The sequence below is a fragment of the Nuphar pumila genome, chromosome 5, assembly GCF_984573655.1.
Source record: "Nuphar pumila chromosome 5, dmNupPumi1.hap1.1, whole genome shotgun sequence".
Taxonomy (NCBI): Eukaryota; Viridiplantae; Streptophyta; class Magnoliopsida; order Nymphaeales; family Nymphaeaceae; genus Nuphar; species Nuphar pumila.
In genome coordinates, this window is record NC_143253.1 from 5,991,781 (window position 1) to 6,005,997 (window position 14,217).

A 14,217-nucleotide genomic window follows, 5' to 3' on the forward strand; every position below is an offset into this window, starting at 1 on the left:
AAATTTTGAGCAATTTTGTTTCTGTATTTTGAGTTTTTATTTTGAAAAAAATGAAGTTAGCAACAAATTTATGCAAAATTATATAGTCAGCAACAAATTTGTTGTGAATAAAAAGTACAGAATAAAATATATGTGAAAACATGAAGTCTGCAAATAAATATATGCGAAATTAGAAAGTCTTTAAACAAATTTATTGCGAATAGAATAAATTCACAAACAAGATATGTGTTATAGATTTCATTCTATTCACAATAAATTTGTTTGCGGACTTCCTAATTTTTCATATATTTGTTTCCAGAATTTTTGTTTTCGCATATATTTTGTTGTTGACTTTTTTTTTTATTCGCAACAAATTTATTGCAGACTTTCTGATTTCACATAAATTTCTTGCAGACTTCTTGATTTCATGTAAATTTGTTGCGGACTTTATTTTTCAAAATCAAAACTTAAAATACATAAACAAAACTGCTTAGAATTTACATAACATTCAACATATTTATAGTACATATCAAAACTGTGAATAGATAATAACATATTTAAATTACATACCATATCAAATTCATGCAAAATCAACTATAAAATTTACAAACTATGTTCCAACTTGAATTCATACAAATTACAATTCTTCGTTATCAATTCAAAATAACGATACAAGTATCCACAATTTTGCTTTTGCGACCTCGTCAGTTGGTACCTCGGTACCTCATTGACTGTACCATCTTTGTTCTGTTATGGTACCTCAACATTCTTATGTGTTGATAGAATTTTATCATACGTCTGCTGTCATAATTTTTTTTTAAAAATGTCATTAGCAAATAACTAAGTGTAGATTACATTCCAAAGAAGTGAAGACAATATGACATGTAAACATGTGCCTGCATGAAGTTGAATGCCCAAATTTGGGATATATATTTCAAGTACGTGAGAACGAATATACCATAATAAATTCGGTAAAAGTCATATGCAAAGTTACGAACAACACATGGCAAAAGTTAACTGTCATAAAAAGAAATTATCCATTTTCTTGTTGCAGAATACCCTCCATGACTTCATTTTCCCAATCGTTGCAATAGTTCATGCCAAACTGTGAAGCAAAAAATGTAACCTACAAAAAGCTCATAACATACAAGCAAGTTAATAAACTTATTCAACATTAGAGCAAAAGCAAATAACATACATCAAAAACATATCAGTTGTATGGCGTTAATATCTGCATAGTATGTGGAACTTATGGAATTGTACAACTTGCACATCTTCTCATGCATGCCTATTTTTCATAAAACCTAGTAGTAGTTGCCCCAGTTAACAGAAATTAAGACCTGCAACATAAATCTAATTTAAGGTTGTGTATTATGAAATTATGCAAAGTTGTCAAATAAATACTTTGTCAGCATAAAACAATTAATACATTATTGTGCTAACCTATCACAAATAAATAGAAGACATAAAATGGAGGATATGGATGACAAAAAAGAAAGTAAGTCTTACCTGCAAGTTAGTTGTTATATCTCTTTGCACGAACCTTTCCCACATTGTTTACTACAACTACATTTACTCCAATACTCCTTAATAAACCTCTTGACTGGATGTCCCTTACAAGGCTCATCTGACTCATTCTTTCTTAACAAGGCCATCTATTGTATAAGAATTTTCACCACCTGTTTCATTAAACAATTTTTAACAAATCATATATTGTTATTCGTATTTTTGCCTGTTGTGGTCAACCTCACAACATATATTGCACTTGTATGGAACATCCATGTGTTCTGTTCTTTGTCTATTTACCTTAGGTCACTCTGTTTTATGCACTATTTTTGTTGGATAGACATGTATAAGAGTCGATTGATCGATGTGTGGGACATTGTTTGCCATTAGGAAGAATGAAAATATATTATACACAGCTCGCTATAATTCAACTGTGAAGAATTTGTCACAATAATCTTCTGATAGGTTCTCTTCATACAAACTGCATGTGATCACATATTTGCATGGAATCCTTCTAACCTATCACTCTTGACAAAAGCACAAGTGCCTTTAAAGATCAACACTGTAACTGTGAATTTGGTCGCGTGCTTCTTTGCGCTTTCGGTGGCAATGCACTATTTGCACACATACTTATGCCTTCTTTGAGAGTTTCTGTAGCTTTCTTTTACCTTAAGCATCACAACGACTGCCAAAATTTGTCTCATATTCTTTCTTTTTTTAAAAAGTTTCATCAGCATGAGGCAAAGCTTTTCAATAAGAGAAATTAGAGGCTTGTCATATATAGTAAGAATTCATGCATAGAAGCTCTGCTATATTAGACATTAAACACCCATATCTTTTCCTTGGAATGTGACTATTAGCCCAATGTTTTGGGTGCACGTCTTTGAAAACATAATTGTATGCGACTTCTTCTTGCTCTCAAATTTTTTAATAACATCTAAATCCACTTTTAAGGAACTTTTTCACCAAAAGGTTGCTCAATGATCCACCACATATATGCTCGCTTTGATACTTCTTTACTTAAAAGAACAATGTTTCGCACACCTTTGTGCAATAGATTTTCCATGGGTAAACAATTGTAGTCTACGCATTCAGTATCGTGCATACGACAATGACTTTGTTATCGCAACTCTTTAGGAATTTTATTTTATAGTTATTTTTTATGACATGGTCTTTCATAAACTGAGGACAATGCTAGAGATCATTAAACCTTTTGTGGATAATAATTTTTTGATCATTTGAGCTTGTTGTTAGTCACTAAAATTGTTCACAATCATTAAATAGTTCATTGTGCAATTGCTCATATAAATGAGATGTCTCTACTTCAATGATTTTCAATTGCCCTTCATTGTATCAAAATTCAATGAATAAGAACCTATTCAATGTCTCATTAATGTAAAAACATAAAACAGTTCTTATGCCAACAAATGTTCATATAACTTTTACAACATACCAAGGCTTCAACTTCTCAAATGCCATTCATGCATCACTTGGCCTTCATTTGTCTCATGTCATCACCGTCTTCGTCTTCTCTCATCGGCATGGCATATTAATCATCATCGATATCATTTGATTCTCTACTACTACCACTAATCGAGTATTTGGTTGTACAAACTAAGTCAAGATTAATTATATCTATCGCTTTCAACTCATCCATGCATTCAACATTCTTGTATTTTCAACATTCAAGGTAAAACATATATAAAAAAATATAATAATTGCACATGTATCTCAAACATAAATTAAAACTTGTATCTAGCTTTATCACTGGCACTCAACGACATGGTTTTCCATCCTCTGCAGTGATCCTTTGATCGTGCACAACATCAATTGTTCATTCTTCATTGTCTGCACATCGAAGATCCATATTTTTCAAAGGACTGAGATTGATCGATGGTTCTTGAGATAGATCTACGTTCTCCAAAGGATCCTCATCATTTCATTTATTAACTGCTTTTTGTTCAATTCCAAAAACAACTTTTTCTTTAATTTTGCGAACCACGTAAAAGTCACCATTAAATAACGTGGATTCTATGTCATCGTGATCCAAAACATCTATCCATAAATGTTGGCCATCTAATTTGGCATCTCTTCTATAACGAAAGCTAATTGTCTTTTCCACATATCCGGTTTTAAGAGATATCAAAGCTATAAATTCTTTATAACTACTATTTTTAGAGACCAATATAGATCTCTAAGTTAGGTGATCATTGCTACAGTAATATATTTTAACCCTTTTATAAGCCATCATTACGTGTTTGTAACAAAACCACAATATATATATATATATATAAACCATAAACATAGTAAACTCTAAACTGTGAGCCGAGATAAACACACAAAAAAAATCAATAACAACAAAATACAAATAAATATATACATATAAACATTCACGTGTTATCGTTAAATCATGTTACAAAAAAATTATGTTTAAAAAAAAAATTGGTTCAGCAGTTAAATATGCATTTACTAAAAAAAATGCCGTCAAAGATTTCAGAATACTTGAAGATGAAGACCTGCCAAAAAAGTCACCGCAGAGAAGCAAGATGGGGACCACTCGTTGAAAACCATAAATAACCCTAAAAATTCTGGGTTGTGATTTTTGTACTTACGATGTTCACATATAAATTATCTACGAACTTCGTGAAATATGTGCGATGTTTTGGAGTTTGAGCAAAGCTCGCACATAAAATTATTTATGAACTTTGTGTCATATGTGCAAACTTCATGACATATGTGCGATGTTTCGAAGTTCAAGATTAACAAGAAAATTACACATAAATTTTATGTGACCTTTGTGATATCTGCATGAAAAGTGTGGAACACTTTTAAGTTGTTTGTGTTACTTGAGGAGCCAAACTAAATATTGCTTGAAGTTTGCCATTTTTGCATATGTGAGGGTTAAAAAAAGTCTGAAGTTCATTTATGATTTTGGACATCAGAAGAATAGCAAACATTGCATGACATTTTTGAAAACAAGTCATATTTTTCGTGCAGTACAGCCATTTTTCATAAAATATTCATAAATGAGAAAGTTTTCTTAAAGAGGTTCTCCCTACTCTTTGTAGGGAGATCCTTGATTCTAATTGGAGTCACCTGCATGGGATGGGAGGAGTTCTTTGCCACCGAGTCCCCTACGTGGTGACCGTGTGTTTGCTTGCTCACCATAGACATGAAGTCAGGATGAAAACCACCTTTAGGTTGAACTGTGGCTGAGATCTTATACTATTTTTTTTTTTTAAAGTCAAGCTGGGGTTAGGCAGACCCCCACCAGTTATTATTCAATGTTCCATTGGGTTTTGAACCTGCAATGTCCCACCACATGGGGTTGTGCACGTTGAGCCCTCCCTTGGTGCTGAGATCTCATACCTTCAGAGTCAAGATGCTCCAATTGGTCTAAGATCGAGGCTTTAGAGCTCAATTGCTGCCAAACCAACACCAAAATCTGCTGCTCGGGAGCGTTGATGGTGCCAAAACATTGCATTAACAATGGAGTTTGCAGTCCTAACACCATTAATATTATTACATGAATATTTGCGCATTAATCACCTGATTGCCCTCCATCATGCCTTGGGCCCTACAACTGACAGGCCCTGTCCCCAAAATCAAGGGTGATCAAGTGCTTAATGCACAAATATTGTGCAATTATATTGCACCAGATCTTTTGGCTTTTCACAAGAGGATGTTTGTTTTTGCCACTCCATCCTCAACGCTGCATTTTAGCCGCATATAAATGGTGTTTCCATCTGAATGCAAGGTTCTCAAATATAGCCCTTGTCAGCAAGACTGAAAAACAAGGTCATAAATGAACTTTTTGTTTTGGATATAGATCAAAATTGTTTGTGCTTTTACCAGCAAAACACAATTTTTAACTTTTTTTTGTGATATAATGAAAACCTACAAAATGAGCGTTAAATGAAACATGCTAATTGTTTGTGCTTTTACCTGCAAAACACATTTTTTAACTTTTTTTTGTGATATAATGAAAACCTACAAAATGAGCGTTAAATGAAATATGCTAATGGATTTTCAATATTTTTTTTCGAGATTCTGAGCATATAGATGTGATATATATGCTTGTTTTAACAGGAATCACTTCTTGCAACATTTGATTCCAATGAATGGATATGTTTTTATAAGATTTCAAAAATCAACAGCTTACAATTTTCATAAATTTTAGTCTCTAAATACTATTTTTTCATCCAAAATACATGATTCAAGTGTCTATTTCTAGTAAATCAATGGTGCAGAACACATCTATGGGTCAGAATTAAAAAAAAAAACACTAAAAATCCATTAGTATGTTTCATTTAGCATCGGGCCCATTTTGTAGGTTTCTATGCCAAATATGCTACAATACTAAAAGAAACATTTTATCAGATTTCCTATGTTTTTTCAAAATTCTGAGATGTAATCTATATTTTAGTTTTTATAGGAATCAATTCTTGGAAGATTTGATTTCGATGCATAGATAGGTTTTTATAAGGTTTCAAAAATCAACGGCCTACAAATTTCATAAATTTTTGAGGCTCCAAATACTATTTTTTTATCCAAAATGCATGATCCAAGTGTCAATTTCTAGTAAATCAATCATGCTCAACACATCTATACAATTAAAATTTTGAAAAAAACATCAAAAATCTGATAAAATATTTCATTTAGCACTGTGTTATATTGAGCATAGATTTTGTATCCTCTCTCTCTCTCTCTCTCTTTATATATATATATTAGTTAAAAGAGGTCGGGGTAGGCCTAAGAAGACATGGATGAAGGTGATAGGAAAGGATATGAATGCTTTGAACCTCACCGAGGACATGGCATTGGATAGAAATGATTGGAGGAGAAGGATTCATGTGGAAGACCCAAAATGATTTTCTTTTTTGGTTCATATCGCCGACCCCAATTGTTTTGGGATGAAGGCATAGTTGTTGTTGTATATATATATATATATATATAAGAAAATGCTACAAAATAGGCATGTGCTAAATGAAACATGCTCTTCTACTGGATTTTCTTTGTTTTTTTTCAAAATTCTGACCTCATAGATGTCTTCAACATGATTGACTTAATAGAAATTGACACTTTGATCATGCAATTTGGGTAAAAAAATGATATTTAAAGCCTTAAAAATTTATGAAAATTATAGGCTGTTGATTTTTTAAACCTTATAAAACCTATCCGGAATCAAATCCTCCAAGAATTGATTTTTATAAAAACAAGCATATAGATTACATATGTACCATCAGAATTTTGAAAAACACAAGAAATGATAAAATGTTTCATTCCATTTTGTAGGTTTTCATTTCTCATATTATATATATATATATATATATATAAGATAATAATCCATGCTAATTGAAATATGTTAAATGAGTTTTTTTTTTCTTAATTCTGACTGTACAGATGTACAGATGTGATCTATGTAATGGATTTTATAGGAATCTCTTGAACCGTTTGATTCCGACACATGGGTGAGTTTTTATAAGATTTGAAAAATTAACTGTTCAAAATCTTTGTAACATTTTGAGGCTCCAAATATCATAATTTTTTATCGAAAACACATGATCCATTTCTAGTAAATTGGTCGTGCCACTGCCAACACATTTATGGAGTCAGAATTGTGAAAAAAAACTCCTTTAATATGTTTCATTTAGCACTAATGTATTAGCATATATATATATATATATATATATATATATATATATATATATATATATATATATATATATATATATATATATATAGAGAGAGAGAGAGAGAGAGAGAGAGAGAGAGAGAGAACATTATTATATAAAATTCTGATAGAGATTTAGCTCAACTTGGCCAAATCTGGTTCAGATTTGGATTTGCTTCAGAAAATACAAGGTTGGATTTGTGTCAGTCATGATCCGGTGATTGATCCAGTTCATATTGGATCTTTTCGCATAATTCCATCTCAAATTCACGCTTACGTCAAGTGCGTGTAGACTCCATATAAAAATCTCTCTCGTATTTTTGGAAAACAAATTATCGTGAAATATTTTAGCTAGCCGTGAAAATCCCGATCGGGGATGTAATGGTTTGGCTTCGGATCATCAGATTTGGTAAGCAAATCCAGATCCAAATGCTTATGATTCGACTCATTCTCAAATTCTGACATGTGGATCCGACTTAATATTCAACAAGATCTGACCTGATTATTCGTATATTTCGGGTACATTATGGTAGATACTCTCAGATCTGGCTTTGGTGTAGTCTGTATGCAACAAGGTCCGAGTCTGACTCCAAATCAGATTATCTTACATCCGAAAATATCCGACCAGAATCCGACCCGTTTACATCTCAACCCGATCCGAGAGTTGTGACAGCGATATAAAGCCCTTTCCTCTACTGGCTTTTCTTCTTCTTTTTTCTCTCTCTGGTCTAATCGATCGACTGGTATCGTCTTCGCCGTAGATGGTGAAACGATCGCATCTGACGGAGCTCGGATGCATCGCCTGCAAGGAATTAGAGAAATTGGGCGCTGGCAAGGAAGGGTGGCTCGCCAACGACCCCAATTTGCTGGTCGCCCTCGAGACCACCTCCATCGCCCTCGCCAACCGATCCTTCGTCCTCGTCGTCGACTGGAACGACTCCCCGCCCCTCGCGATCCGACCCTCTCTTTCCCCTTCCGTCGAGGGAGAGATCACCGCGATGCAGTGGCTCATCCTCGCCGATTTCCGAGTCATCGCGCTCGGCACGTCCAACGGTTTCCTGCTCATCTACTCCATGAGCGCCGACCTGATCCACAAGCAGGTAATGCGTCAGATTCCTCCCAAGGATCGTTGTAGTTTTTAGATTCGAAGATTTCGCCGGCTCCTGTTGCGTTCGAAATCGCTCTTGCTTAGTTGTGTCTTCCGTCTCTCTTTCGAGCATTCGATTTATCCGATTTGTGAGAGCATGATCGTGAGAAGATGATCTTCCATAATTTTGATGCTTTCATTGCGGATTAGAATGATCTTTCGGGTTTCTTGTTATTATGATTGCTGTTTAAAGCATTGTTCCTTCTACCAGGGATTCTCATTCTACTCACACAAGAGATTCAGCCTTGCTGACTCTGCCTGCCGTACTTATCATCACTGTCCCGTCAGAGTAAAACTCCGTGGGCTTACCCCTTGCCCCTAGGGAGTCACCACACTTCAGCTTGCGCAATAGGTGACACCCATGGGATTTGAACCTACACCGCCTGCCTGGTGGCCTAGGCCCCATCTCACTAAGCCACACCCCTTTGGGGCTTCTTGCCAATGTTTTTAATATTCGATACAAGGTGCCCACTTTTCAAATGAGCTTTTGTTTTCTGTTAGGACCCAGATTTCAAATGAGCTTTTGTTTTCTGTATGCCTCACTTTATGTTATTTTCACTAACTGACAAAAATGTTATGACGTAGATGGTACATCCTTCGCGTATAATTAGGATACGTGTTCGAGGAAGTGACGGCGATTTTCCACAGAGTACATCTACAAATGAAGTGTGCCTTGTTATGCCGGGCATAATCGCACGCTTTGATGGATTAGATGTTCAGGTATATCCTGTTTCTTGCCAGTTGTCACATATAAAAGTTGTGAGATAATAGGACAAGTTAATCATTCCTGTAAAAGATGTCTTATTTCCATTCACCGTTGGTTGTTTGCATATATTGAGCATGTACTTTGTTTCTGTTTTGGCACTTTCATGACTTATTTGTGCAAAACAAGTCTGTCTTTTGAATGTAAGGTTTTTACTGACATTTATTGTTTACTTTGTTTAGAGTTTGCTTCGAAGATGGGTCCAGGACATGCAATCATATAGATGGGAGAATTCGAGAAGCTCTTATGGAAGATTGCCTTATCAGCTCTGGAATGTCGGGAAGTTTGGACCATGCATTGATGCCGCTATTACTGGTATCATGCCTCCTCCGCTTCTGGAGCTGCAGGTGGAGAATCTGCTTTCACACAAGAATGACTACAATCTGCTGTTAGCTTTCTAGTATATTCAACCAAGTTTCTTTTGTTTACTCTGTGATTGTTTATAAAGTCTTTCCCATTTAGTGGAAGCTCTCTGAAGCTATTCTGGTATTTGAATTCAGCTGCTTTTGTTGTTGGGCAGTCAAGTCAGCGTTATTACTGTGCAGTTACTATTGGAATGGATGCTGTAATCTCTGCATTCAGGTTGGACCCACCAACTCCCAATTTGTATATTAATTTTGGCAACTGAAACATAACATTAGGTTGATCTTGCTTAACCTACTTGCGGTCTATGTGGGCACAGGCTTTCGGAGGACAGGAGTAGGTCCATAGTTGGAGCCATCTTGTCTAAGGTTGTGCCGGCTACATTTTCAACACTTACATCTTTCTCGAAAATGATTTGGCGGAGTAATCAAGAGGCAGAAAGACCAACAGAAGTGAAACCTCAGCCCTTTGCTAGAGGTCTGGAACCATGTGAATCTTTTAGTCTTTCTCAGTGGTTTTCACGAGATGGATGCCATCTTTTCTCTCACATGTAGTCATAGCCATGGAATATATCAAAAGTGTGAACTGTTGAAATAATTAATGTTCACCTTTGTAGAATTTTGCGTGTTTAGGTTTTATTCTTTCATTGCCTAGAACTTGTATCATATGGTCATTTTCTGTTATTGTAGCATGTTTAATGAAGTATTTTTAGGTGAAATTTTTGCATGATTTTGTGGCACTTTAATTCATGTTTTGGGTTATTGAGATTATTAGCAGTGTGTTTATTTTGAAGCTATAGATGGTAATTATTTGTATCTTGGTCTTGAAATAGAATAAATATCCATCTACATGCTCACTTCATAAGTCTGCAAATTTGAAATTTGCCTTATCCTGATATTTATTGACAGGCTTTGCTTTGTTGCAGAAATATTAAACCTCTAGGTGCTTATGTAAATCATTTTTCCCCTTTTTATGGTGCTTCAATGACTTGTGTAGTAAAAGATGGTGTATATTTGGAAGCACATCATTGCCACAATGGTTCATTTTATTGTAAAATTGTCCCTGAGAATGCACTTTGCACAGTAGGTCGATTTTGCTAACTATGGAACAGAAAAAGTTTGATTTCGGACTACTTTTCAATATCAGTTGTTTATATTTTAGACCTTTTATGGCATTAATGTGGATCCTGACTTGGTTGAAAATAGAAACTTGGAACTGATGTTTACATTCTGTTACTTATGAATGTTTTTTCATGAGTACAGCATTCACAGCCATATATTAAATTAGCATTGATTGATTGCCTTGTGCCTGTTGTACTTGTATCTGTTCTATTTCAATTTGTATGTGTTTTATCCATGACTAGAGGCATGCTTGATTGATCTGTTGCCAGTGTAATTTGTGGCAGCATCTGTATTGACGTGCCTGAAAGATCATCCAAGAAAGGGGGAGAGATTTGCACTGTCTCCAAGTGGTACACTGGCTGCTATTACTGATTCACTTGGCCGTATCCTTTTACTAGATACCCAAGCGCTTGTTGTTGTGCGACTGTGGAAGGTTAACATCCAACTGTCTAGTGTATTCATCATCTCTGACAAAAGACCAAGTGTCCAACCTATTTTTCTGATATTATTTTGTGTTCTTTTTTGCTTAGGGTTATCGTGATGCACACTGCCTTTTCATGGAGATGCTAGTTGATGGAGATGCATCTTCATCATGTTCATCTTATTATGGGCAGTCAAAGAGCGACTATTGCCTATGCCTAGCTATACATGCTCCTCGGAAAGGAATAGTGGAGGTATTGGCTTTTCTTTTATGTGATCTGGAGGTTTTTTTGTCTCACTTGTCTTCCATAAGCATTCATGTAGGAGTTTTTTTGGGGTATAATCATGTAGTAGGTTTAGTGGTCTAATCTAAGAGTGTTGGTGAAGAAATTGTGCATGATATTTTGTCTGAAATGACAGAATTTTCCATACTATTGACATAGAATGAGCTGCACGCTTTGCTGTTGTAAAATCATGACTACCCAAATGCAGAAATGTCAAACAGCATGTAACCTTTTATTTTCTAAATTTTTTTTTTTACCATATAAGTATCAAACAGAAAGGGAATGGACTGATCAAAGTTCAGAATTCATTAGTTACTCATGATTTTCTCTACACCGTATGTATGTGTATCTGTGCATATGCATTTGCGTGTGAGTGCATGTGTGTTTGTTGGGAACATGTATTGCAATGTCTTGAGAACAAAAACTAGCTGAAATAATGTTAGATGATATGAAAGAATCAGCCACATGTGCAAGAAACATCTTGAATTGCTGAAAACAATAGCATGTAGCAGTAAATATGTTAGTAAAGATTCTGTTATATCTTTATTTGATTCAATGAAAATAGAAGAGCTCTTGAAACTGTACTTGTCCTTGAGTTCTGAGCTGTGGTAGGGTTTACTTCACTCTCCAAGTTATGAACCTTGACAAAGAATAATGACAAGGTGTCAATAGATCATCCACAGGAATGAGACCCTTAGCCTTAGGTTTATCCACTCCAAAGTTGAATAAATTATCTACTCAGCATTTGCTTATCCTCATTATAACATGTTTCCAGGTCTTACCAACCTCCAGAATGTCAAGTTTGTAACTTGGATGTCTTGAAAAACCAGTAATTCGAACCTGCTGTAAATTTCATTCTTTGTCGCACCATGTACATGTAAGTCATGCACCATACTGAGGCCTGGTTGATGTACATTAGAAATATTGGCCACTGGACACTGTAAGCCTAATTGCTTTATATAGGGTTAGATTATGGTGATAGGGTTTTGCGTGAACCCTCTCACAGGAAAATTGAGAGTTCTCAAATTAGCCAATTAGGTTGAGTTGACTAAGCATATGGGACATAGGCAATTCAGGCTATGTATCTGGCTTGATCCTTCCCTTCTTCTCTAATGTGTGAAATGATAAAAATTTATGGGTCAAAACTTGGTGACTTTTTCTGGTGTTTACTGTCACCTGGGTACGGGTGCAGGTACGGGTATGGATGGGTACGACACAGCAATACCAAAAAATCTGGGTACGGAGACACGGCTATATATATATATATATTAACTATCACGTAAATACAAAATAAATTCAAAATAAACTGAATATAATCTAAATATATCTGCTATATCTAAAATATATATTATATACTGAAAATATAAAGTTATAAACTGAAAATATAATTATAAATTTTAAATTAAACACAAACTTGTGTGTACAAAGGGTAAATTGGTGTGTCCAGGTGTTGACACATGTCAACACGGGGATATGCATGCCAGTGCATGTCAACATGGGGATACATGTGTCACACGGGTATGGAGGACAAAATGGAGTGTCCGGGTACCATAGTGTTTACTTCAAATAAGTGAAATTTGAACAGTCTCAGAACTTATATGCAAGTAGCTCAAGCCTAGGTTAACTTTGTTGGCCTTAAGTAGTGCCTTTTTTTTCCTTGCCAAGGTGTTTCGACTTCAATGGTATTAGCGGGCTTGAATTTAATTTATTTTCTATAAGCACATGATATGTATATAATTTTTTAATCAGATATCAAGGCCTGAACCATATAGTCATATAGATCATTACTGAATTTTCTACATGAAAGCAAACTATGCCCTCGTTTGGGTTTCATTAAGGTTAAGGAGAGTCCCCATCACTTTCAATATCACAATCTGTCCGTATGGATCAGTTGAAATCTGGATTCCACTGGCTTTATGGTGTCTAAATCATTGCTACTCAATCTTTGATCATTTTTATTCTGATGAGGAGCTCTTGGCTTCTTTTATTGTGTTTGGTGGACTCATTATCGTAGATACTATCAGGTTTTAATGGCCAAAGATGCATTGTTTGCTGAGTTTCTGCTCTGGGTCTTTTTGAAAGGATAATTCTGTAATCTCTCATGGTTATTCACCTGTACCGAGAGAGACGGTTGGATGCGTCAGGATGTTATTCTAAATTTCTCGTGGTTAGTGCAGGTCTGGAAGATGCGCATCGGACCACGTCTCCTAACAAGCCAATGTACGAAAGGAAGCAAGATTTTGCAGCCTGCCTCTAACTTTGATTCCTCAAGTCCTAACTCTTCTGCTTACATGCCTTTGCAAGTTTTCCTTTTAAATGGGGATTCTGGGCAGCTATCTGTATTGAACCAGTCAATACATTGAAGGACTTCGTTGCTTATAATTTTACATGCCAGCTTATTTCATATGGAAAGCCTATTGTATTCTTTTTATGTGTTGTTTTTTACTCAATCATTTGTATATGAATAATATGCATTAGAATTATCCTGTCTGCCCATTATTCCTCCCTTACAGTACTTGCCAGAAAACTTGCACAAATTTCTATTTCAAATTCAAATCAATTGGAGTTTGGAACAAAGTCGTCATCGTATTTATTGGCATACTACTGCTTGTAGCAGGTAAGCATTGGTGTTCGTCTGATAAGTGAAAACTAGCTTTAGCTGAAATAAGGTTAATTTTTATTTTACATTTATTCAATTTTTTAATCTTATCTTTCCTGATTTAACGTGGAGAAACCACCACTATGGTTTGGACTTGCTGTTATGAGCCGAGAGATGTGACCGGGGACCTGAGCTGCTGTCCACATATATAGATGCTCCCATTTTACTCGGATGTACCCACACTGCCAATAGTTGGGTGATTGCAGAAACTTGACCAGCCCTTGTGCTCATACTTTTGGATGAACAAAGCATGGACAATGCTCATTTTACAATCCATCTTTTACAATTCACATGGCATTTC

General features: G+C 35.3%; 1 protein-coding gene across 1 annotated transcript; it reads left to right on the top strand.

The window, feature by feature from the left end:
• Positions 1–7,916: 7,916 nt before the first annotated feature.
• LOC149836588 (uncharacterized) lies at positions 7,917–13,839 on the top strand. The gene is made up of 8 exons (XM_090007047.1): positions 7,917–8,259; positions 8,892–9,026; positions 9,252–9,416; positions 9,590–9,651; positions 9,752–9,909; positions 10,838–10,986; positions 11,084–11,227; positions 13,435–13,839. The coding sequence occupies exons 1-8, from the start codon at positions 7,921–7,923 to the stop codon at positions 13,618–13,620; spliced, it is 1,338 nt and encodes a 445-aa protein (XP_089863173.1). The 5' UTR covers positions 7,917–7,920; the 3' UTR covers positions 13,621–13,839.
• The last annotated feature ends 378 nt before the right edge of the window (positions 13,840–14,217 follow it).

Excerpts from the sequence above, each read along its gene's own strand:
- LOC149836588 (XM_090007047.1), top strand. The coding sequence starts at position 7,921 with ATGGTGAAACGATCGCATCTGACGGAGCTCGGATGCATCGCCTGCAAG. Across the intron at positions 9,417-9,589 it reads CTCCGCTTCTGGAGCTGCAG|TCAAGTCAGCGTTATTACTG; the intron begins GTGGAGAATCTG and ends GTTGTTGGGCAG. Across the intron at positions 10,987-11,083 it reads TTGTTGTGCGACTGTGGAAG|GGTTATCGTGATGCACACTG; the intron begins GTTAACATCCAA and ends TTTTTTGCTTAG.